Source organism: Xenopus laevis, chromosome 5S (assembly GCF_017654675.1).
Source record: "Xenopus laevis strain J_2021 chromosome 5S, Xenopus_laevis_v10.1, whole genome shotgun sequence".
Classification (NCBI taxonomy): Eukaryota; Metazoa; Chordata; class Amphibia; order Anura; family Pipidae; genus Xenopus; species Xenopus laevis.
Window position 1 is genome coordinate 1,644,640 of NC_054380.1, and position 24,455 is coordinate 1,669,094.

Below are 24,455 nucleotides of genomic sequence, written 5' to 3' on the forward strand. Positions count from 1 at the left end.
CTCCTAGATGTGAGCTGGGTGGGTCAGCCATATGTCAGTAATTACCCTCTCAATATAATGGCCACAGTAAGTTGTCCAATTCGAAGCAGACTTTATAGTTATGACACATCATTTTGAGGGCACATCAGATGGGTGGAATAATTATACCAAATGAAAGTTGGCCAATCCTTGCAGTAATACAGCTTTGGTATGCACACCCAATATTGCATTTAAAGTGCCACTCATCAGGCCAAAATAGGAACAGGAATAAAGACATTAGAAGACACCTGCATTTACTTTTTCATTCATTCATTATGTTATTTAGAGCACATTACCTGCAAATTAAACAATTATATTTTAGTTCCATAGTATGTGAAGGCTGCTGTAGATATTAGGCTCTGTTTCCAAAAAGCACTGACAGGTGTATAGTTCAGCCTCACAGTCATGCATAGATTAAAGTTCGCCATATATTAATAGATCCACTCATTTGTTAAAGTCAACCAACAATCTTTTACAAGACCACTATATAGGGCCACTTCAATGGCTACTGAGGTCCTAAACAGACAGAATTTTGACTTACCTAGTTGATTCACCCCATACATGTGCCAATAAGTTATTCTGGATATACCTGTATATGACCAGCCTAGCTGTCCACAGCTGATCTATACTTATAGGAGGTGGACTCCAATGCTAAATGCATTACAACAGATCAAGAACTTTTTCTTGCATTCAGGGTTGGTGTCTCTTCACAGGCTTCAAGGGCAACATTGACTGCGAAAAGTTTTAGGGGGAGCAAATTACTTGACAAATTGATATTAACAGAGAAACATTAAAATGTAGTGATTTTACCTGTATATGAATGTATCTCCAAGGGAAGAGTGTGCAAAATAAAGACAATTTAAAACCAGGGGTGTTTCAGGGGTTCCAGCCTTGAGGTGGCCTTTCTGATGCCGCATGGCTAGTGCGGAGAGCTCAGTTGTGCTTAATTCAAAATTAAGTAATTTTGTTAATATAAAAAATGATTGTGATTTAGGGTTGTGCACGTCTTGCATTAAATATAATAGTCGCATTTCTCACAACTGGCTATTACAACTAAAGAGAAGTAATTGACTATCATGCTCTCTAATTTTTTCATAAAAGTAAGTATGTTTTGACTGTGTACCTTATTAAATTAATCCAATTTCTTTAATAGATTAAGCCATGCTATGCCAGCTCTTTCATGCAGTTCTACTTGGCAAAGTTCTTTGTGGACATTCTTTCTTTCCCATGTAGCTAAGCCAGTGACTAATGACTTTAAAAGGCATTTATGCAACACTGTGACTAGATGTTACCCAGATTAATTGCATAATCATTGTGAAACCCCCATAAATCTTAGGAAGATAACAATGCACAAAATTATAAGGGGCCAACCAGTCACTCTCCCGCTGTACACGTATGGGACATTTTATTCAGAATGCTCCGGACCTGGGGTTTTCTGAATAACAGATTTTTCCATAATTTGGATCTTCATACCTTAAGTCTACTTGAAAATAATTTAAACATTAAATAAACCCCAATAGGCTGGTGTTGCTTCCAATAAGGATTAATTACATCTTAGTTTGGATCATGTACAAGTTACTCTTTTATTGTTGCAGAGAAAAAGAAAAATTTGGATTATTTAGATAAATTGGAGTTTATGGGAAATGGCATTTCTGTAATTTGGAGCTTCCTAGATAACAGGTTTCTGTATAATAGATTCCATACCTCTACTGTACTATTCAGTACTGTATGCTGTCTCTATTATGATGCACTTATGTCCTCCAAAATATCCCAGTACTCTTGCTTTCTCTGTATAAGGAACTGAAGTCACTTCTTGACCTATAATTATGTATCCAAAGCCCGTTCATGCAAAATACACTGGGAAAAAACCTGGTGGGCTCCATTGCCCCTTGAACTCCACTGCTAGCCCCCTGATCGCGGGGTGGTGTTGGATGGGGATTGCAGCTGGGGGGCCCTGAGGGGGGTTGTGGCTGGGTGCTGAGGGGAAGTGGGAGCCCCCTGAGATGGTGGGTCTTGGACAGTCCAGTCTAACTGTGGCACAATATGTTATGTTATTTTGCAAATGAAATGGTACAGATTTACAGTACTGGTTGTGCATAGAACCATTCTCACGTAGGTGATCCAAACATGCAACTGGGTTGTTTAGATTACTAATGTGATGGGCCAAATCCCTTTGATCACCAACAAACGGATCAGATACACAGGCATATAGTCCTCAACTAACTGAATTTTTCCACTTGGCCTATCAATATCTGGGAGAGGGAGCTAATAGGAATGCCTACACCATAGGCAGGCCAAGTGCCTACTCACATATAGTGCTCTAGTTCAGGGGGGGGGGGCTGAATTAGGTATTGTCTTATGGAATTAGCATTCTGGGTAAGGGGTTTCTGAATAACGGAACTCATGCCAATACAAGCAAACTATCTTGTATTGAGACATACATGAGTTAAATATGGTTTAAAGGAGAAATCAACCGTAAAGTAAAATAAACCCTACCCTACATAGAACCCCCCTCCCTCCACCCCCCAGCCTAGGTAACTCTTTACTTACCCCTCGGTGCAGATTCTGTCCAGCGGAGTTCATGAGCTGCATCTTCTTCTCTTCAGTAATCTTCGTGTAGTAAGTGCTGTATCGGCGCATTTGCAGTTGGAGCAATTTTCTGTTTCTCCCGTAAACTCCACTGGACAGCATCTGCACCTAGGGGTAAGTAAAGAGTTAGGGGCATTTGCCCAGGGGGCGGCTAGGCTGGGGGGAGGAGGAAGGGTGGTCTATTTAGGGCAGGGGTGGTTATTTTTTTACTTTATGGTTGAATTCTTCTTTAAGCATTGCTGTCAGTGTCGGACTGGCCCACCAGGATACCAGGAAAACTCCCAGTGGGTCCAGGTGTCAGTGGTCCTCTTGCTTCTAATCATTTGGCCTATTTCATGGTCATTCCCTGTTTCTTTATGGGAAAAAAATGCTTAATGATGGAAGAATAGAGTAAGTAGAGATAAAAGACTAGGAGAATAAAGAGGTTGAGTGAGGAGGAATCAGTCCGACACTTCGCTGTGCTGTTGGTTGTTGTGCCTGGCTGGACTAGAAAAATATGTTCCCTCTAAAATTTTATACAGATAAAAAAAAAAAAAAGGCAAAATAAGTGGTATTTTTTTACTTTTAAAATAGTTTTATCTATTTTAATGGTATTTGTAAGGGGCGGGTTGATGACTTGGTTAAACAAATGAACCAATGACAATATGTAATGATGATACATGACTGTACCACCCCAAAGTGATTCCCTTCTTTGCCAAGCAAATGATCAGCCCAGGGAGTGGTAAACTATACTGTATAGCCAGTGATACACTCACACATATATAGTACTATTAACCCTCTAGCTTCAAGTGAGAGCAATGCAGACTTTTGGAGATATCCACCCATCCCTGCCCACAGGGGATAGGCTAAATATATCACCATTAAGGTTTATTCATAGTTAAGTTTATTAATAGCAGCTGGGTGGGAACATAAGGAAGGTGTTTGCTCGACGTTCCTGTTATATCAGCATCTTTGTGGAAAATGCCAGTAAAACAAATTCATCTGATGTAGTGAAAAATACTGGAAATACAGAAACACTATGTAAATGAATAAACCACTCCTGTCTAACATATATTTAATCCTTATTGGAAGCAAAACCAGCCTATTGGCTTTATTTAATGTTAACGTGATTTCCTAGTAGACTTAGGGCATGAAGATCCAAATTACAGAAAGATCTGTTATCTGGAAAACTCCAGGTCCCAAGCATTCTGCATAATAGGTCCCATACCTGTACTAACAAACCTCCATATTATCCATTGAACAGTAACAGAAAACATAGATCAAACTGTTCCCTTGAGAATGATGGTGTTGGAAAGTATTTGCCAGGACAGGCTCACATCTGAAGAGAGCTGTTGTGCCTTGTATATATGTCAAACAAGAGAATCAGCCCCTGATCTCTGTATATTAGCCAACTCTACTCATTATATGTGCTGAAACCTGTGTCAATTTGATAAACCCAATCAACTCTTCCAATCCCTCATCCTTAAAGGGGAACTATTGCGAAAATGTAATATAAGCTTCCTCATACTGAAATAAGAAACATTCTAAATACAATCAATTAAATATTCTGCATTGTTTCTGAAATAATCAAGTTTATGTTCACTATTCCTCTCTCAGCATCTGTTTCTCTTCATTCTCTCTTCATGCAGCAGTTGGGTGTCAGATATTCACTGACAGTTACATCCAATATATCTTATAGGGGGGCTCCTTTTGCCTAGAAGATGTATTAGAGGTCACTCTATTAAACTCACCAGACATCATGTCTCTCTACATGCAGGATTTGTGCAAAAGGCAGTTATTTTGTTAGATTTTGTGTAGATGTGTCCGATGAATGATCCAATACATCTTATAGGGAGGCTCCTTTCCTAGCAGATGAATTAGAGCTCACTCAAATAACTGATTCCAGTACAAACAAAATGTAACAAAATAACTGCCTTTTGCACAAATTCTGCATGTAGAGAGACATGATGTCTGGTGAGTTTAATAGAGTGACCTCTAATACATCTTCCAGGCAAAACTGGTGATATTGAGCTGATCTGATTATTTTGACCATGTGGCTGAGCAATCAGATCACACTGATGGTAAATACAGGCCATTAATGAATCAAAGAACGAATGTGGTCCTCAAGTACACAGAGGTCCAAACAGCCCCACCAGTCCACTAAATAGTGACTGTCTATGGCATCTTACATCAGCCCCTCTGGCATTTGCCAGAATCTAGAGATTGAAAGCCCAGGTCTGCTGCCCGATCAATATCTGCTGACCTTTGGACAGATATGGGTCAGGCAGGCCTGTGTGAAGGCCCCATACCCAGGCCAATAAGCTGCCCACAAAAGGACTGAATTAGCAGCTTTTAACAGTCCATATATTGTCACCTTTATAAACAATTGCCTTTATGGAAAGTTCTAAATATTAAGAATCACTTTAGACCTCAATAGCCCTTAATTGTATCCAGCCTATTGTAAGTCCTACTGTGGCTGCAGGTTGTGTGTTTTTCTAGAGTGACAACTCGTTTCCCTTCTTTCTGCTCCATCAGTATCAAACAATATACTCACGACAAGCCTTCAGAGCATCTCAAGCTTGAGAGAGGAACTGGAATGTTCCCAAAACTTACTGTGATTATCATCTTACTCAATAAAGTTGTTGACTTTAAATCACTTTCATTATGTTCCATTACAAAACTATAACCTTTTCAATTTTTGTAGCAAACTCCACTACAGCCAGAATTTCTCATTTACACAAACTTTGTTTTGGTACAGACTAACGTTTCTGGATAGCACGGTACACTTTTCTTCGATGCTCTGGAGTTTGATCCACTGACTTGTATGAGATTTGCTGTTCCTTTCCAGGGAGCATCAGGTGAATGCTGAGTGCAATGTAAAACACACAAACTGTAACAGAATGTAACCTTTTAAAGGAGAACTAAAGCCTAACTAAAGAAGTAGGTAGAAATGTTGTACATGATGTTTTGTGCTTGTGTACCAGCCCAAGGCAACCATAGCCCTTTAGCAGTAAAGATCTGTGTCTCCAAAGATGCCCCAGTAGCTCCCCATCTTCTTTTCTGCTGATTCACATGCTCTGTGTTGCTGTCACTTACTGAGCTGTGATCACAATATACTGAATATATACTGTATAATAGAAATGTCACAATATACGTCTGATTAGTAAATAATTCAAATGATTGGTACATGGCAGCAGAAAATCCAGTGCAATTAGCATCTGTGACAACTTTGAAGGCCTGAATCATTATTACCACAAAGATGCTGACCTTTTAGGCTGGTTCAGTAAGTTCAGTATATAAAACATGACATTTCGAGCCATATTTATTTTTAGGGTTTAGTTTTCCTTTACTCAGTAAAAAAAATAAATCCTTTGTCCTGTTTCATTTGAATACAGTGTTAATTATAGTTAATTATATATCCTGATTTAAAGGTGCACAGAGTAATAATCATCATCATCAAGTTTGATATGTAAAAAAGTAGCATTTTCTAGAGTACGTGATGTGACAGGGACACAATAGATGGAATTAAGATTTTAATTCTGCAGCTCTCCAGTTTGCAAGTTTAGCTATCTGGTTGCTATGGTCCAAATGACCCTAGCAACCATGCATTGATTCAAATAAGAGGCTGGAATATTAATAGGAGGGGGCGTCATAGAAAAACGAGTAACAAAAATTAGCAATAACTATATACTTGTAGGTATTTTCATTTCACAGCTGCCAGTACAAACCTTCTGGCACAAGGTATGAATAAGGGCCTGTAAATCTGAGCCTCTTCCATATTAATGCTCAGATCATTGGGAAAAGGTCTCTGGCCTTGTTTGCTGTTACTTTCCTGTATCTCGTTATTCTGCCTAGTCCTGTATGGTGTGTTATCTGCTCCTTATACTCCTCCATATTTATTTATTGACCGTTCCTTTTCTTGGTGTATTACTGCCCAGGTCTAGTCATCCCACTGGTGCCCCTGTTATTACCCCTGCGCTTCTGTCTTTAGTTTATTTCCTCAAATTGTCAGTTGCCCTAATCATCTACTTTCTTTCATTTTGATTAACCCCAGGGTTGTTGTCTCAAAAGCCCAGTTATCAGCAGAAAAATGTACATATCAGTTAATTCATTAGAATCAAGCTGGGAATGGGGCTGATACTGAGGGATATTGGGTTCTAACTTGGCTTTATAGTGTCAGGGAATGGGGCTGATACTGAGGGATATTGGGCTATAACTTGGCTTTATAGTGTCAGGGAATGGGGCTGATACTGAGGGATATTGGGTTCTAACTTGGCTTTATAGTGTCAGGGAATGGGGCTGATACTGAGGGATATTGGGCTATAACTTGGCTTTATATTGTAAGGGAATGGGGCTGATACTGAGGGATATTGGGCTATAACTTGGCTTTATAGTGTCAGTCAGGGAATGGGGCTGATACTGAGGGATATTGGGCTATAACTTGGCTTTATAGTGTCAGGGAATGGGGCTGATACTGAGGGATATTGGGCTATAACTTGGCTTTATAGTGTCAGTCAGGGAATGGGGCTGATACTGAGGGATATTGGGCTATAACTTGGCTTTATAGTGTCAGGGAATGGGGCTGATACTGAGTGATATTGGGCTATAACTTGGCTTTATAGTGTCAGTCAGGGAATGGGGCTGATACTGAGGGATATTGGGTTATAACTTGGCTTTATAGTGTCAGTCAGGGAATGGGGCTGATACTGAGGGATATTGGGCTATAACTTGGCTTTATAGTGTCAGGGAATGGGGCTGATACTGAGGGTAAGTGGGTAGAGGAAGGTATTAGGTAACAGAAAGCTGTTGTTGTGGCACTAGTACACTGGTTTGGGAGCTGTAGTTCAGTAACAGGAGGGAGCGGATTAGTGAAAAATGAGAATTAAACTGTCCCTTGAGATTCCAGAAGCCAAAGCAGATGACAGAGATTCACTATGAGCCTCTCTCCTGTCAGACACAGAAACTCCTCCTCCTCCTTCATCGGCTCCTCCCTCTCCCCGGCTGGTGGGAAGGTTTTCCAGTGTCAGGTCAGGTCTCTGTGTTCTCTGCTGCTGGTGGAGTTGGACTCAGACCTCCCCTCCTCCTGCTGCCGACACCTCCTTCTCCCTCCCGGGCTCCAGCTGATCCGGTGCCCCCGCAGCCTTTGCTTCTCCGTGTGAGGCTTCTGTACAAGATGGCGGGATCCCTGGTTGAAAGTGAAGCGCTGGTAAGTTCTATTAATCACCGACACTATTGGCGCTTCATAAGCACCGGGAATGTACCAAGTGAGGGGGGGGGGGGGTTGTGCCACTTTACAGGTGCCGCGGGATCCTTAGTGTTGTCCTGTGTGACCTGAGCACCGTGTTATGTGCGGGAGCTGCCGCAGAATACAATACAATACACATGCGGCTGACCGATATCGGTTCTACACTAGCAAATGTGATCAATCACAACTGCAACAAATCTGCATTATGTATCGGTGTGTGGAGAGAAGCACCCCCCCATTCATCGGTGGAACCTTCCCTTGTGCAAACTATAGCCAATGCCAGGAACAGACCAATGTAGAGATTTGAGGGTAAATAGAGGCAATTCCTATGCACACACTGTACCAGCCCATCAGCTTTATTTACAGGAGGGTTGAAATGACTCCACTCACGTTACTGACCTGTTACACTTTATTATCACTGACACATTCAACTGGTTCAACAAAAAAGCATCACAATTTGGGGGAGATGAATTGGAATATTCCTCTTCTGGCCAAATCTGTGTGTGTGGGAGGAGCCCTGTGTGACATTGATTTCTTCTTTGTGACTAAAACTTCCAGGGCCCCCCAGTAACACCTCAGGTGCTCCCCTCAATCTTCCCTCAGTCATATGAATTGACATGGAATCTGCTCTCACTACTTGTCAGGCACAAAGTCGCTTCTGTTGTTTGTACAAATACAAGACATTCGTCTGCACTCAACTCATTATCAATATATTTAGGACATTGAGACACTTTGTGCCTTAAGCTACTGATAAATGCCTTCCCCTTTAAACAAAACAGGGATTGTTTGTCCATACATTACAATATATTTAATAATAAACTCATCCCATATCTGGCCAGTCCTACACTCAACTTGCATCTGATTCATTAACAATTCTATTGCTTCATTATACATTTTATACAGCGACTAATGAAGCAATAGAATTTCTTAATGAATCCAATGCAATTTGAGTGTAGGACTGGCCAGATACGGGACGACTTCACACACCTTAAGCTGCCACAGACGCAAAGATCCGATCGTACGAATCAATGTGCGATCGGACTTTCCCATCTCCCGACCCGCCACTAACCATTCAGATCAAAGTCTTCCCATTCCGACCAAATAAAGTAGTAAAAGAACAGATCAGCCGATGTTCTGCCCCTGACAGTAATCGTACGATAGACAAAGCTAGTGACAGTCTCCCACTGAAAATCGTACGATCGGCAATACACGCAGAGATATTATCGGCAGCCGACAGAAATTTTCTAACCTGTCTAATCGACCAAACGACCGATCTCCGCCGGACGAAAAATGTCGGGGCTCTCCACACACGTTCTGAAAATCATACGAATCCTCAATTCATACGATGAGATCTTTGCGTCTATGGCCAGCTTTAGTAAATAAACCCCACGTGTTTCTGACATTGTAGGAGCACTAATGAAAAGGATTGACATTATTGGGGTCCCAGAACCGTGGAGCTGTCCCAATCAGGACCGTGAGAATGGGCTGTTAGAAAGGAATTAGTCTCCAGTAGATTTGCTTTAATCCCCTGTGTCTGTTTTGCATTTATCATTTTCTGAAGTGTCACCTTGGAAAGCACACGTAAGGCACCACATAAATAAATATTATCCTTACGTGCAGAGAAACACACCCTTCAATTTGCGATTGGACTTCATTCTTTGATCCAAATTCCTCAACATAAAAAAAGCCTGGTTAATCTAACCTAGTTGTGTTACCCTTCAACATATCTTTCTGATTATTTTCCTATTGTTTGAGAAACGAGCCAGTTACTGCTTCCCATGCTCCCTGCAATCATGAGGTGAAACCGATCAGTAAGGGTAAGGGCGATTTGGGGAGATTTAATCGCCTGTCGACTTATCACCTCTTCTTTGGGGAGACTAATCTCCCCGAACGGCTTCCGCCGGCTAAAATGTAAATCGCTGGCGCGATGGCACTTGGAGCGATTCGTTTTCCGAAGTCGTCCAAAATTGCCTCACGAGGAAACCAGGTGACTTCGGATAACGAATCGCTCCGAGTGCAATCTTGCCGGTGATTTACATTTTAGCGTCTACTCTCCCCGAATCTGCCTGTGTGCCCCGACCCTTAGAGGCTTAGAAACCATAAAATGCATTTAGTTTAGCTCAGAAAAACAAGAGAGGTTCTCCATGTCCTACTGATATTTAGTTCTAACAGCATAGTACGGCCATTTCACACAGACCAGGGAGCTAAAAACTGACATTTCAGGTTGGTGAAAAGCGTCTGTGATCACTTTATGTGGCACCCATTCACTTCAATGCTGAACTTGCAAAAGATTGACCTGGACACCTGAATATCATTTTGTTAAGTGGAACTTTTTCGGGGTGCTATTTCTGTATGAGAGTGTATTTTCTCTTAGTTCTGATGTGTATGTTGAGTATACTACGTCTCGCCCAGTATTTATAGTAATCTGCTTGCAGTCCCCACATGGCATGCCACGTGTTTTAACTGAACATTAGACGCGGAGTACAGTATAAACTGGCAGCAGTGCAAAGTACAACATCTTGGAATGTTGTTGGAATTAAAATAATAGTGCCTTTTAATTGTGAGTCTAGGAAAACTTTTTGTTTTTAGGAGCTTGTTTTAATGCATACCTAAAATTCATGTCAGACGCACATAGAACATGGGTTGGAAATTAATCCTACATGACAGTTTGTGCCCTAGGGAACATTTTATAAGGATTTATGTTAAAAGGAATTTAACATTAGTGTGTTCTAGAACATCCCACTTTATTTACCTTCCTGTTGCTAGGAATATTTCAGTAAAACCTGAAATCAACTCAGAGCCAAGAGACTTTACCTTAAAACATATAAGAAATATTGGCTCAACTCTAATACTATTTCTAAGGAGGGGTTCTAGCTCGCCCTGTCTGCCACCTTCAACTGCTGGCTTCCGACTTTATAGCCACGCGCTTGCGGCTATAAAGTCGCAAGCTGAAAAAATATTATTTTCCAGCTGTGGGAAACATCTGTTTTTATATCTCTGCAACTCAAAATAAATGACTGGTTTCTAGCAGTGATGCCAATATCTAATTGTCCATATTCAGAACTTTCATTATTCTGGAATCTCAATGAAAAGCCAGTGCAGTCGAGGGGACAGTGAATAATAGGGTAAAATAGGGTAAAATGACCAACGCCATTCTATGGGTTTAGGGGGTTATGTAATAAAAGGCACCAAGTTTGCCCAGGAGCAGTAACCCATAGCAACCAATGAGAAGGTAGCATTTACTGGTCACCTGTTTAAAAGCAAACCTCTTATTGGTTGCCATGGTTTGTTGCTCCTGGGCAAAATGACTGCATTTTATTACATTTGGGGGTATGTCTGCTTAATATACATATGCATTTGTTTCATTGCAGAAAGTGATATTTTACAGTTTCCGAGATGTTTCAGTGGCTATAATCCTTATTATTTATCCCTGATGCAACATTTTAATTTTCTGCAGATACAGAAACCTGCTAATTATCACAGTCACATGACTGCTGATTGCGTGTTTGCTGCCTGCACATTGCATTTGATGTGCCATATAACTCTGTTCTTATAATCCTATAATATATATATATATAATATTCTTGCCAACTGCATCAGGTGATTCTTCTCTAAATGAAACCCTACCCTCGCTATCCTCATGCCTCAACAGAACAATGAAATGGTGGATAATCTCAGATTTTATTCTAAATATCTCCTTACTTCTTGTGTACTGATTGATTTGTATATTTTTCTCTTTCAGCAGATGGGCGTTAGACGTTTGAGCAGTCCCTTGACATCACCTGTACAAGCGGAGGTTTATTTCCCACGGCTGGTAAGCAATCTATTTCTTTTTTTATTAACCAAGAATTTTGTGTGGATTAGGGACCAATTTACATAGAAAAACAACAATTTGGTGCTGCGCCAGGGACTGAAAAGGGGATCATCAAGGGGTGTTTGTACCTTCAGCTAAAATGTGGTGTTAGAGTTCACATCCAGACACAAGGCCGGTGTATGATTTCAGTATACTTACATATTGACAAGAATCCTGTAGAAATTAGCAACATGTGCCGTGTCAGAAGCACAATGAATCATTTTTCACCCAATACAGATAACTGTTTATAGGTGGCAATTATTGCCGGAACACGTCACAATTGTGTGTACATGTTGTTCTGGCAATGGGGCAAAGCTAAGCAAACTAATAATAAAGTGCATCCAGGCTCGGACTGGGGGGTCCGGGGCTGCTGTCCTAGGGCCCCCCTCTGCTCCCCACTCAAGCGCACGCATGCTCACTATGTTTTTGCTGCGACCGTCCCGATGAAGGTAGGTTGCGGCAGGAAGAAGCCCCACAGGGTGCGAATCTGGGTCCGACCCTGAGTGCATCAGGAATGTGCTTAAACTAATGCATTTATATGAAAAATGTTCACGTGAAATATCAAGGGTCAGTATGATTGGTTACATCTGTCATACACCCATGCTAGATCTGGGCTTTTTTTTGATACAATATGTCACCCAATGCTAAGGGGTTAATGTGGATGTTTATTATGTTTTCAAATGTCCCTTAAAGGGGTTGATCACCTTTGATTTAACATGTAGTATGATGTAGAGAGTTTTGAGACAATTTGCAATTGGATTTCATTTTTTTATTAGCTGTGGGTTTTGAGTTATTTAGCTTTTTATTCAGCGGCTCTCCAATTTGCAATTTCAGCAATCTGGTTGCTAGGGTCCAAATTACCCTAGAAACCATGAAAGACTGGACTGGAATATGAATAAGAGAGGACCTGAATAGAAACATGAGAAATAAAAAGTAGCAATAACAGTAAATCTCCTCTTCTTCGGGGCGACTAATCTCCCCGAACTGCCTCCCGCCGGCGGGATGGCAATCGGTGTGCTTCGTTTTCTGAAGTCGCCGGAAGTTGCCTCACGGGGAAACTTCGGGCAACTTTGGAAAATGAATCGCTCCGAGTGCCATCCAGCTGGCAATTTACATTTTAGCCGGCGGGAGGCAGTTCGGGGAGATTAGTCGCCCTGAAGAAGAGGAGATTTATCACCGGGCGACTAATCTCCCCGAATCTGAGCGTGTGTCTCTGCCCTTACAGAGCATTTGTTTTTTAGATGGGATGAGTGACCCCCATCTGAAAAGTGGAAAGAAATAGAAAGGAAAGGCAAATAATTTAAAAATAAATAATGATCAATTGAAAAGTTGATTGGCTATTCTATAACATAGTAAAAGTTAACATAAAAGCGAACCACTTAGTTCTAACCATAATAATTACAAATGCCAGCTCAACTCATGTATCTTTGCCCTTTTTACTGTTCCCTTTCTGTTGTATCTTTTTGTTAACACTGTGTATAGGTTAAAAAATCAAAAAAAAAACTCATCCCTCGCTAATGTCAACAGCATGCGGCTTCCACTACTGAAGACGAACAATATGAATATACTGATGTACATATTTTATTTATTAAAATCAATCTGCTGTCCATATGGATGGGAAAAAAATAAATAAATCCCCAAACAGTGACTTTCTTCACTTCACAAAGTCCACTCTATAGTGAGAGGTAGGCCAAGTTTTCCACTGCTTTGCCCAAACACAGCAAATCCTATGGGAAAGCTTCCCACTACCCCCACTCACTCTGCGTCTCATTAAACACACAAATATAGACACATAACACAGAAATTCTGCCTGGACTAAAGCTGCTATTTTACACTTTATTTTCATTCTTTTAGACTGATCATAAAGTCACTGACTTGTGTGTTATTCATATAGTGACCAGGCGCTCTCTCATTAGACCAGCGTGTGTTCTGAAGTCACTGTGCCAATTCCAGGAATACAACAACCACAACTTATGAATTGCAGATCATTCTAGCCCAAGAGATTTATTTATAGCATTAGTTCGGCAGCCTCTGTAAATAAATAAATTCAGTGCTAATGATTTAAGTCATTTAGAAGAGTTGCTTCACATACTGGGGTTGCTATACCTGCTACCTACGGCAACAAATCAATTCTTTGCTTTATTTTCTGTCTTGTACTAGACCAGTGATCCCCAACCAGTAGCTCGTGAGTAACATGTTGCTCCCCAACCCCTTGGATGTTGCTCCCAGTGGCCTCAAAGCTGGTGATTATTATTGAATTCCAGGCTTGGAGGCAAGTTTTAGTTGTATAAAAACCAGTTGTACTGCCAAACAGAGCCTCAATGTAGGCTGACAATCCACATAGGGGCTACTAAATGGCCAATCACAGCACTTATTTGGCACCCCAAGAACATTTTTCATGCTTGTGTTGCTCCCCAACTTCTTTTACTTCTGAATGTTGCTCACGGGTTCAAAAGGTTGGGGATCCCTGTACTAGACTATCCATAGGTCATTGCTGAAAGGTTACTATTGGCAAGTGCACCTGTGCATAACTGAGCTCTACAGCATCAAGTACCTGACTAAATTGGGGAATTTGTGCCCTAAATGAAATGTTTTCTGATCAGACCACTAGAGGTGTTGTTGTTGCTTTTCCTTTCCTTTGTATAAACACTATATAGTAAGCTACATGCTTTACACCAGTGATCCCCAACCAGTAGCTCGTGAGTAACATGTTGCTCCCCAACCCCTTGGATGTTGCTCCCAGTGGCCTCAAAGCAGGTGATTATTTTTGAATTCCAGGCTTGGAGGCAAGTTTTATTGTATAAAAACCAGATGTACTGCCAAACAGAGTCTCAATGTTTACAATCCTCATAGGGGCTACCAAATGGCCAATCTCAACTCTTATTTGACAACTCAAGAAAAATGTTCAGGCTTGTGTTGCTCTTCAACTCTTTTTACTTCTGAATGTTGCTCACAGGTTCAAAAGGTTGGGGATCCCTGGTTTACAGTAAGTGCAGCCTCATCACTAACCAACCCTCACTTACCTCTAGTGGACCCACATCCATCCAACTTGTGTACCCTTACATTATTCTTAACTAGGGATGAACCAAATCCAGGATTCAGTATGGAATTTCAGCAAGATTCGGAGAATCCTTGTGCCTGCCCGAACCGAATCCTAATTTGCATATGTAAATTAGGGGATGATAGGGAAATCACGTGACTCATCACAAAAGAGAATTTTTTTCCACTTTTTCCTTTCCTGACCCTAATCTTTCACCAAGGATTAGGGGATTCGGTGCATCCCTATTCTCAACCCAAACCTCATCCAAATGTCATGTAGGGGGTCTTTCAAGGGAGTGAGGGAGCTAAAACTTCCTGAACCTGCATTAGCATCGCTATTTTGGGACCCAGACCTGCTCATCCCATGAGTTTTGCATGTATCTGATATACCCCAACAGTACAGGTATGGGACTTGTTATCTAGAATGCTCGGAACCTGTGGTTTTCTGGATAACAGGTCTGTCCGTAATTTGGATCTTCATACCTTAAGTCTACTAGAAAACATGAAATAAACCCAGTAGACTGGTTTTGCTTCCAATAAGGATTAATTATATCTTAGTTGGGATCATGTACAAGATACTGTTTTATTATTACACAGAAAAAGGGAAATATTTTTAAAAATTTGGATAAATTGAGTCGAACTTTCCGTAATTCAGAGCTCTCTGGATAACGGGTTTCCTGATAACTGATCCCATACAGTACTAATCCTTCACTATACTGTGTTTAGCACAGATCTTTTAAGACCTGTGTTTTTTTTGGTTTAAAGGTTCACCTTAAAATTAACTTTTATTAGTGCGACTGCTTTTCATTCTTTTGCACCAGCTCAGGTTCTCCAGTTAAATTCATTGGGGGGATCACTAGCAAATTTGCAGTAGTAATGCTGTTCCTTGTCTTTTAAAATGGTCTTTAGTTTACCCTGAGAACCAGGCAGTGATTTTGTAGACTGGGAGGTAAGTAGGAGAACAAAAAGATAAATAATAAAAATGCTAATTATCTAGTCTCTGGATTAATCATCAGTAACTAGTATAACAAAATGGAGATCAACTGCAAATGAAATATCCCGGTCTGGGTTAATAATATTAGACAGAAATAACTGATACAATATATTATTGCATAGGGTTTTCCTTTCTCTATGTTACCAACAGTATACATGACAATGAGAGGAGAGAGATATAAAACAATGGTAGTAATATGTAATTTAAACGTAGCTGACAATGCTCTTTGAAGGGCTAAATAAAGCTCTTTGTAACTATAATCTTATTTTATTGGGGGTACTGTGATACTTCTCAAGGCCAGCAGCCTTACACCTCTGATTTTACAGAAATGTATTCAACTCCTTGTTAGTTTTCTGGTTCCTGTTATGCAATCCTACCCCTGCATAGGAAGAAGTATAAAAAGCATTAAGAGGTTGGTTATTGTATAGGCCACTGAGACCTGACCTTGATTGCATTTCATTTTTAGGCCAATCCATAGATAGACGATGTATATATAAATAAAATATAAGATGGCAAGTAAATGGCGGCTAAGATTACTTATGGCCTGAATAACAAAGCACATCAGGAAAGCCTTGAAGACATAAATGTAAAATTGAGAAGAGAGAATGGAGAGAGCTGATATATATATGAAACTTTCAAATCTATCAGGGGAGTTAAAGGATACCAGCAATGGGAAAACATGTTTTTTTCAAAATGAATCAGTTAATAGTGCTGCTCCAGCAGAATTCTGCACTGAAATCCATTTCTCAAAAGAGCAAACAGATTTTTTTATATTTCATTTTGAAATCTGACATGGGGCTAGACATATTGTCAGTTTCCCAGCTGCCCCAAGTCATGTGACTTGTGCTCTGATAAACTTCAGTCACTCTTTACTGCTGTACTGCAAGTTGGACTGATATCACCCCCTCCCTTCAATTCAATTTGATGTTTCTATATTATATTTTCGCATATCCCACAAAGTTATTGAATATTATGTGATAGAGGAAGATATGCTGACATTGTATAAATAAATTATGTAAACTTGATGGAGACACTCCGATCCTCCCGCCCACTTCCCATCCTGCCTCCGCCCACTCTGTGCCGACATGCGTCCCCCTTCCTTGCCGCAGGTAAGTGAGCAGCTGGGGAGGTTTGATTATTAGCTATAGAGCTATAGTTACGCCGCTGCATGCACTCTGCAAATATTATCTGTAAATAGCACCTGATATAAAAACTGCAAACACAAAATTGTATCTTTTGATGCATCGCACACAACTGGGGTGCACATAACTTGCTACTTGGCAGCAATGATTCTAGAATTTTGGGGAAATGCTGCATTGTGGGGGAAAAAACATGATGAATCGCTTACAAAAATTACACCTTTCACAGTGTAGGCCATGCAGATGTTTGTACCTTTATATCAGAATACAGCTCCATTCTTGATGAAAAGTGTACAATATGCGGTGATGCATTTGTATGACACCAAGTAATGCTTTGACTCTAGTACACAGACTAAACATGCTGCCGCTGAAATGCAATTCATTTGTTTGTACAGACACACATATAGACACACACACACACACACAGACACACACACACACAGACACACACAGACAGACAGACACACACAGACACACACACACACACACAGACACACACACAGACACACACACACACACAGACAGACACACACACACAGACAGACACACACAGACAGACACACACACACAGACAGACACACACACACACACAGACACACACACACAGACACACACACACAGACACACACACACAGACACACACACACAGACACACACACACACACACACAGACAGACAGACAGACACACACACAGACAGACAGACAGACACACACACACACACACACACAGACACACACAGACAGACAGACACACACACACAGACAGACACACACACACAGACAGACACACACACACAGACAGACACACACACACAGACAGACACACACACACAGACAGACACACACACACACACACACAGACAGACACACACACACACTCACACACACACAGACACACACACACACACACAATACAATTGTACGTATCTGAAATGTGTTTCTTTTTTGGATGAAATCAAACCTTGTGTTTTATTTCAGACTGTTCCATTCTGTGGTCATATAAAAGGAGGCCTGAGACCAGGAAAGAAAATCCTTATTATGGGAATTGTTAACCTGGAGCCAAAGAGGTAAAAAACCTACTGTCAGAAATGTCCTATTGATTTGCTTTGTCCCTATAATTTGTGCTCACGTGTGTCTCTACACTCAGCTGCCACCTCCTATTGCTGAGAAGTGAAAAGCACATGAGGTTATCGTTGTACTTACAGTTGCTTCTCCATCGACATCATTGAGCTCATTGTGACATCATTGTCTGACCGCAAACCAAAACAGATTTTTCCCCTTAATCCCTTTTTTTTGCCATAGTTTTCTCAATCCCATCATCTAATCCAGACCAAATCCACACATACACAATCTGTCAGTGCACCACTTGCTTGGTTATAAAAATAAATATTAAAACATCTTACACATTTTAATACTAAAATATTTTTCTGTTTATTTAAGACTTCAACAAATTAGTTGAAGTAAAATTACAGTGAAAAAAATGGTGTGAATTAAAAAGAAAAAGAATGACTTGTCTTATTGTCCTGATGAGTTGATACAGATAGTGTTTAACTCTAAACACATTGTCTATTAATCCATGATCTGTCATTTGCTCTCATCTTTTGTTCTGCTCTTCCATCTTTGTTCATCTTTGCTGTAATCTTATTTTTAATGAGTTTTTTCTTATGTTATTTACTCTGTTCTATTCATCTTATTCTTCTTCTACTCTTTTACCTTATTGTTATTTTCTTTATGTTGTTCCTCAAATTTCTTCTCTTCCTAAAGGAAATTGTCCTATTTCCTTTTATCTTATTAAATGACGTCCCTCTCCTTTTTATTCTCCTCCTTTTTCCTTATTTCCCTTTATTTCAAACGTTTACTTCTAATTTACCTACGATATTCATCTTCATTACATCTCCCTTCCTTCTATTTTAAATCTCTCTGCAGTCTTTCTCTTTTTCAGTCTCGCTGTCCCTGTAAGATTAAAATGTGGTGCCTGATAGGACAGGGGTGTAGTGTTTATATACTGTAGGGACAGGGAATATTGGTGCACAGTTAGATCATAACACAAATGATATGAGAAAAAAACTGTATATTATACCTCAGATTCTTTAGGGATCATTTGCAATTAAAAATGGCAGTGTGCAAAGAAAATGGTGCAATCTGTTTTTTTTTCGGTCTGTGCACACGCTTTCCTTGTATAAAGAATTGCTTCCAGACTCCGAGTTCCATTTCAGAGCAGGGAGACCAGCAGTTTCCTCCATGAATACAGTGCTGCCAGCTCTGTATCCATAAGGGGCAGAACTCCTCAGCCTTAAAGGGCACCTGTTACCAAAATAAATTATCCCCAACTAAAAGTGCAGGCTAACAGAGTCCACACTCCAGTTGGGGGTAACGGTTGTTTTTATTTTTCTAAATGCCCATCGCTAGGCACTGGGAGGGAGCTCCTGGTTCAATCGGCCATGTTGGGGCACACACATGCGCATGATGAGCAAATGCCGCAACTTGCTTGTTCCATGTGTGACGTGAGAAGTGCATTATGCGCATGTGCTCTGACCAACATGGCAGCTTGCACTGGGAGCTCCCTCCTGGTGTGGGTGGCCTAGCACTGGCGGGGGCAATTGGGGAAAAAAAAACTAGTTACCCCCAACCGGAGTGTGAGCTCTATTAGCCTGCACATTTGGTTGTGGATAAGATATTTTGCCCTTTAAGGCCAAACAAGAACAAGATGAACATGAAAAAACTAACAGGTAGTTGCTCATTTTGAAAAAATATATATATATATTTTTTTTAGAAAAATCTTTGTTTCTATGGTATTTTATAGAACATAGTTCACACCCTGCCAATGAATTAGAAAGTATATCGACTTTTCACAATCCAGACTTTGTTTTCATCCTAATCTCAGTACATTAAAAGAGTAACATGTATGACTTACTTTCATTTTACATATATTATGAACAAAGATGTCTAGTTCTTTACTTCTGGTTCAAATATTATCGGAATCATTCGCAGTGGTTCCATAACTGTAAGGCCAACCTCATTTTAATCGTAATGCTTCACATGGGGCCTTGACTATGACAAGTGTGGGAGACCAGATAATGTGACAGTTGCTTGGGCCCATTCCTTGCTGTACAGTTTACAGTCAGTAGATCTTTATTACTGTGCTCTCTACCCGTTCATAAAAATCCCAACTGTTCATATAGATCAGACTCCAAGCTGTTTGTGATAATCCAAAGCCTTTCCTCACCTCTTACTGTTCACATCAGTTTTGACATCAGGTTGACATGCGGAGACTCGGAAGATCCAGCAGCTGATATTGCCATTGAGCTGAGAGCAGAGTTTGCTGACAAACAGTTCTTAAGGAATGCGTGTGTATCCGGAAAGTGGGGAGAAGAAGAGTCCGCAATACCTTATTTCCCGTTCATAGCAGATCAGCCTTTCAGAGTAAGTAAAAGACAGAACACACAGTCATATTTCATGGGCCCTATCTATACATTAGTAGATCTGTTCTCTTGAGTCTCCAGTAAAGCACAACTCACTGTGAGAATGGGACAAATCATTTACCAATCGGAAGAGGTAATTTAAGGTGCCAGGCAGCATTTATTGCTTAGGTGTTGGGAAGTCAACATCTCATTGTTTGCTAGAAGACTTTAGTAATCATAACCCTAAATTGTTTTAAAATACAGATGGTTTAAAGGAGAAGGAAAGGTAAAAACGAAGTAAGCCTTATCAGAAAGGTCCATTTAAATATACCAGTAAATCCTCAAAGTAATGTTGCTCTGAGTCCCCTGTCAAAAGAAACATCACATTTCTTTCCTTCTATTGTGTACTCATGGGCTTCTGTATCAGACTTCCTGTTTTCAGCTTAAACCTCATTGCCCTGGGCAAGAGCATGCTCAGTTTGCTCCTCTCCCCCCCTCCCTTCTCTACTGTAATCTGAGCCTAGAGCAGGGATAGACTCAGGCAGGAAGTGATGTCACACCACATTAATACTGGAGCTCCTATCCTAATCAAACAGAGAGTTTCTAGAGCTTTTTACTCAGGTATGGTAAAACATTCTACAGTATAAATATAGCATTCTAGCTTGTACTATTGCAGCTAATCTATTGGCAATAAACTGCCTCTGTAGCTTTCCTTCTCCTTTAACCCCCTTTGTGTGTGTGTAATATGCACCTTATAGCAGTCTTTGTTTAGAAAGCTATTAAACCTGAAACTGAAGCTTTTTCAAATTCCTGTGGTTTTCCAAGAAACTGTGGGAGGATAAAGTAGTAAAATTATCCACTGTTACGCCCTCTCTTTAATCTTCTATTTATCTCAAGGCCGGACAATGGGAGAAGGGAGGGTTTTGTTTATAAAGAGCTCATTATTTCTTTTTAACAGAGTCACAAAGGTAAGGCTAAGGCTAGACAGTGTTGGATCTCCGCTGCTCTTATCGGAAACATTGACAGGCGTCATTTTGCCTTTCGCTCAGAAATCCATCTGCAGTTGAAAAGGCAAGGGGGGGGGGGCAGTGGAGAATCTGCAATGTTATAAATCAGCGGTTCCCAATCTTCTTGGCCCGGGGACATGTTTAGAGCTATTTTTTGCAAGGATGGGGGGGGGGTCTGTGGAATCTGGAGGGGTCGGCGTCCAATTCTGGCGCGCCGGCGTCCAATTTGTTGATTGGCCGCTAGGCTCAGCGACCAAGTTCAAGATCGTCTGCGGCTCTGTTCTGGGCTATGACCTGGGGGTTGAGGACCCCTGTTATACATCATCTGGGCCTAGCATTAAAACTCCAAGGAGACAGTAACAATTTCTTGGGAACTCCTAGTGAATCTAATCACAAGTTTGCTACCCCAGACTAGCACCCTTTTTCAAACAAAAACACTGATGTGTGCAACCCAATGATTCCCATGGCTCCAATGGCTACCTACAAACACAGGCTGGTTCATCCTCTTCTTCAAAAATTTTCTTTCACTTTTCGCGAGGATTCCATAGTGTTGAAGATGGAGGTGCAGAACTCGGCACAATGTGCAATGGACTAGTGATGAATAGCAGATTAGAGTCACTGAGTGTGCCTGGCTGAAAATCAGACAGAAAATCAGTTGCGCAGGTTTAAAAATCACATCAGGGAGATGACTAAACTAAATCAACTCATCAATTTGCTCCATGTCCCGATGGCCTTGCATTTCCCATTGTATGACCAACTTTAGGGCAGTAACACATGCTAAGATTCCAGGGAGATTAGTCGCCCAGAGACAAATCCCCTCTTCTTCGGGTGACTAATCTCCCTGAAATGCCTTCCGGAACGCTTCATTTTCCGAAGTTGCCTCACGAGGAAACTTCGGCCGACTTCGGAAAACGAATCGCTCCGAGTGCCATCCCGCCGGCGATTTACATTCTAGCCGGCGGGAGGCATTTCGGGGAGATTAGTTGCCCGAAGAAGAGGAGATTTGTGGCTGGGCGACTAATCTCCCTGGAATCTTAGCATGTGTCACTGCACTGGTACAGAAGCACAAAACATCATGCACAATATTTCTACCTACTTCTTTAGTTAGGCTTTACTTCTCCTTTAACTGGATACCATTCTGCTAAAAATCCATCAGGCAGATTAGAGAATGTGACAAGGACTTGATACATTGATGTGGTCTTCTCCTCACGTCTCCATAGACCCACAGTATATTGTAATTACGAGTCTGGGGAGGCTATAGGATCAAATCAGCCCAATGTGGCTCAGTGTGTAAGTGGCCAAATCAGGCCAAGCTCCTTCATGTGACAATGTTGCCAAACCAGGATCTCCTCCTGTGTATTCTCAGCGTAACACACTCTGTTTCCTCTGTTTGTTCATCCCTAACATTGTGTATTATAAGGAATATGGAGCATTGTAGCCACCAGATTGCAATCTATATGACGTTTTAAACAGACAATGGAATTTTCTTTTTTTGTCTTTCTCGTTGCAGGTAGAGATACACTGTGAGCACCCTCAATTCAGGATAATTGTGGACGGACATCAGCTCTTTGACTTTTATCATCGCGTCGAGAGCCTTTCAGCCATTAATACAATTAAAATCAATGGTGACCTACAACTGACCAAACTTGGTTGACGATTGACTATGTTCCCACCCCAGCGGTGGACGAGTACAACCAACGCAAGGTCACAAGCAGCGCAGTTCATTGTGTCCTCAACACCAAGACCTTGTATTTACTCCTGCGAGTAACAGGCCGAGGGACAATAGTTACAGAGAGACGTTTTATTTGATTATTTTAATGGACAGTGTGGTACATTACAGGCGGCTGCCACGTATATTACCAACAATTAGTCTTTATTTTTTGACCTGGACTACAATGAACTGGAAACTGCAAGTCACATGACTTGTGCTTCTTCTTTTTTAGCCTTTTTTGTTTGTTCTGGATTAAATCTGCCACTGACACCATGCAGCCAATGAATGAAAGGGATTTTAATTGTCTGCCTTTCATTGATTTTACTATCAAAGGCATTTTCATTTTATTTTTGTTTTATTTTTTTATAGCATGTAGCCAGTAAATCTATTTTTTGGCAAAGGTGAAAAAATGCTTTAATAGTATAATACCAGAAGGCCCTTACATTTTGCTCTTGGGACTAATGGGCTTGCAGTGTTGCAAAAAAAAGGGTAATATATAATCATTTTTTTAACAAGTAACAACATTCAGTCAAACATAAAAAAAAACCAATTTATTTGTAAAAACATTGTTTTTGCACTAAAGTCTAGCGCAATAATATATTTACCATATATACTCGAGTATAAGCCGTCCCGAGTATAAGCCGAGGTACCTAATTTTACCTCCAAAAACTGGGAAAGCTTATTGACTCGAGTATAAGCCTAGGGTGAGAAATGCAGCAGCTTCTGGTAAGTTTCAATCAAAAAATTGAGGGTTTCTGCTCCCATAGGAGGTGCCGGCGTCTCGTTTTTGGATGCTGGCGACCATTCTTGGAGACTATTCTTGGGCGCCGGTGACTGTTCTTGGGCGCCGGCGACTATTCTTACACGCCGGCGACCGTTTTTCGCTTGACTCGATTATAAGCCGAGGTAGAGTTTTACAGCATATATTGGAGGCTGAAAAACTCGGCTTATACTCGAGTATATACGGTATATTTAGTCAGGGTATTTGCATAGAATGTATAGTAAGTTTTTTTTGCACTGTGTATTGTTGACACCACTTTGATGGTAATTTATTTATCTATTATATGTAACAACAGAACAATCTGCATTATTCTCTGCCACTGAGATAAAGTCTGTAACCACTTAGAATGTAAGAATGTGCTTTTGAGTCAACGTTCATCCACGTCTCATCTCATGAACTTTATTTAACGTATTTGGACTATAATTAGCTAAACCGGATGATTCCAGGTAATGAATGTGATTTTCATGCTTTTTACATTTTTTGTAACAAGTATTAAGACCATGCTGCCATTTTTTTTTGTCATTTCTTAAGAACTCGGACAGTGGTTCCAAAAAAAAAACCAATATCTATTCTGAGAATAAAAACGTTGCAACTCAAGTTGATGAAGAGAATGATGCTGAGTATGGGAAACCAATTCTGTAGTTGGTTCTCTTAATAGAATTGTCACTGTATGTGCCTCTAAAGTGCCACGGAAGATC

At 40.7% G+C, this 24,455-nt stretch overlaps 1 protein-coding gene across 2 annotated transcripts; it reads left to right on the top strand.

Annotated features, from left to right (window-relative positions):
• Positions 1-6,935: 6,935 nt before the first annotated feature.
• lgalsl.S (lectin, galactoside-binding-like S homeolog) lies at positions 6,936-24,354 on the top strand. 2 transcript variants are annotated; one of them, XM_018264614.2, is made up of 5 exons: positions 6,936-7,792; positions 11,577-11,645; positions 17,836-17,924; positions 20,103-20,280; positions 22,776-24,354. In XM_018264614.2, the coding sequence occupies exons 1-5, from the start codon at positions 7,505-7,507 to the stop codon at positions 22,917-22,919; spliced, it is 768 nt and encodes a 255-aa protein (XP_018120103.1). In that variant the 5' UTR covers positions 6,936-7,504; the 3' UTR covers positions 22,920-24,354.
• The last annotated feature ends 101 nt before the right edge of the window (positions 24,355-24,455 follow it).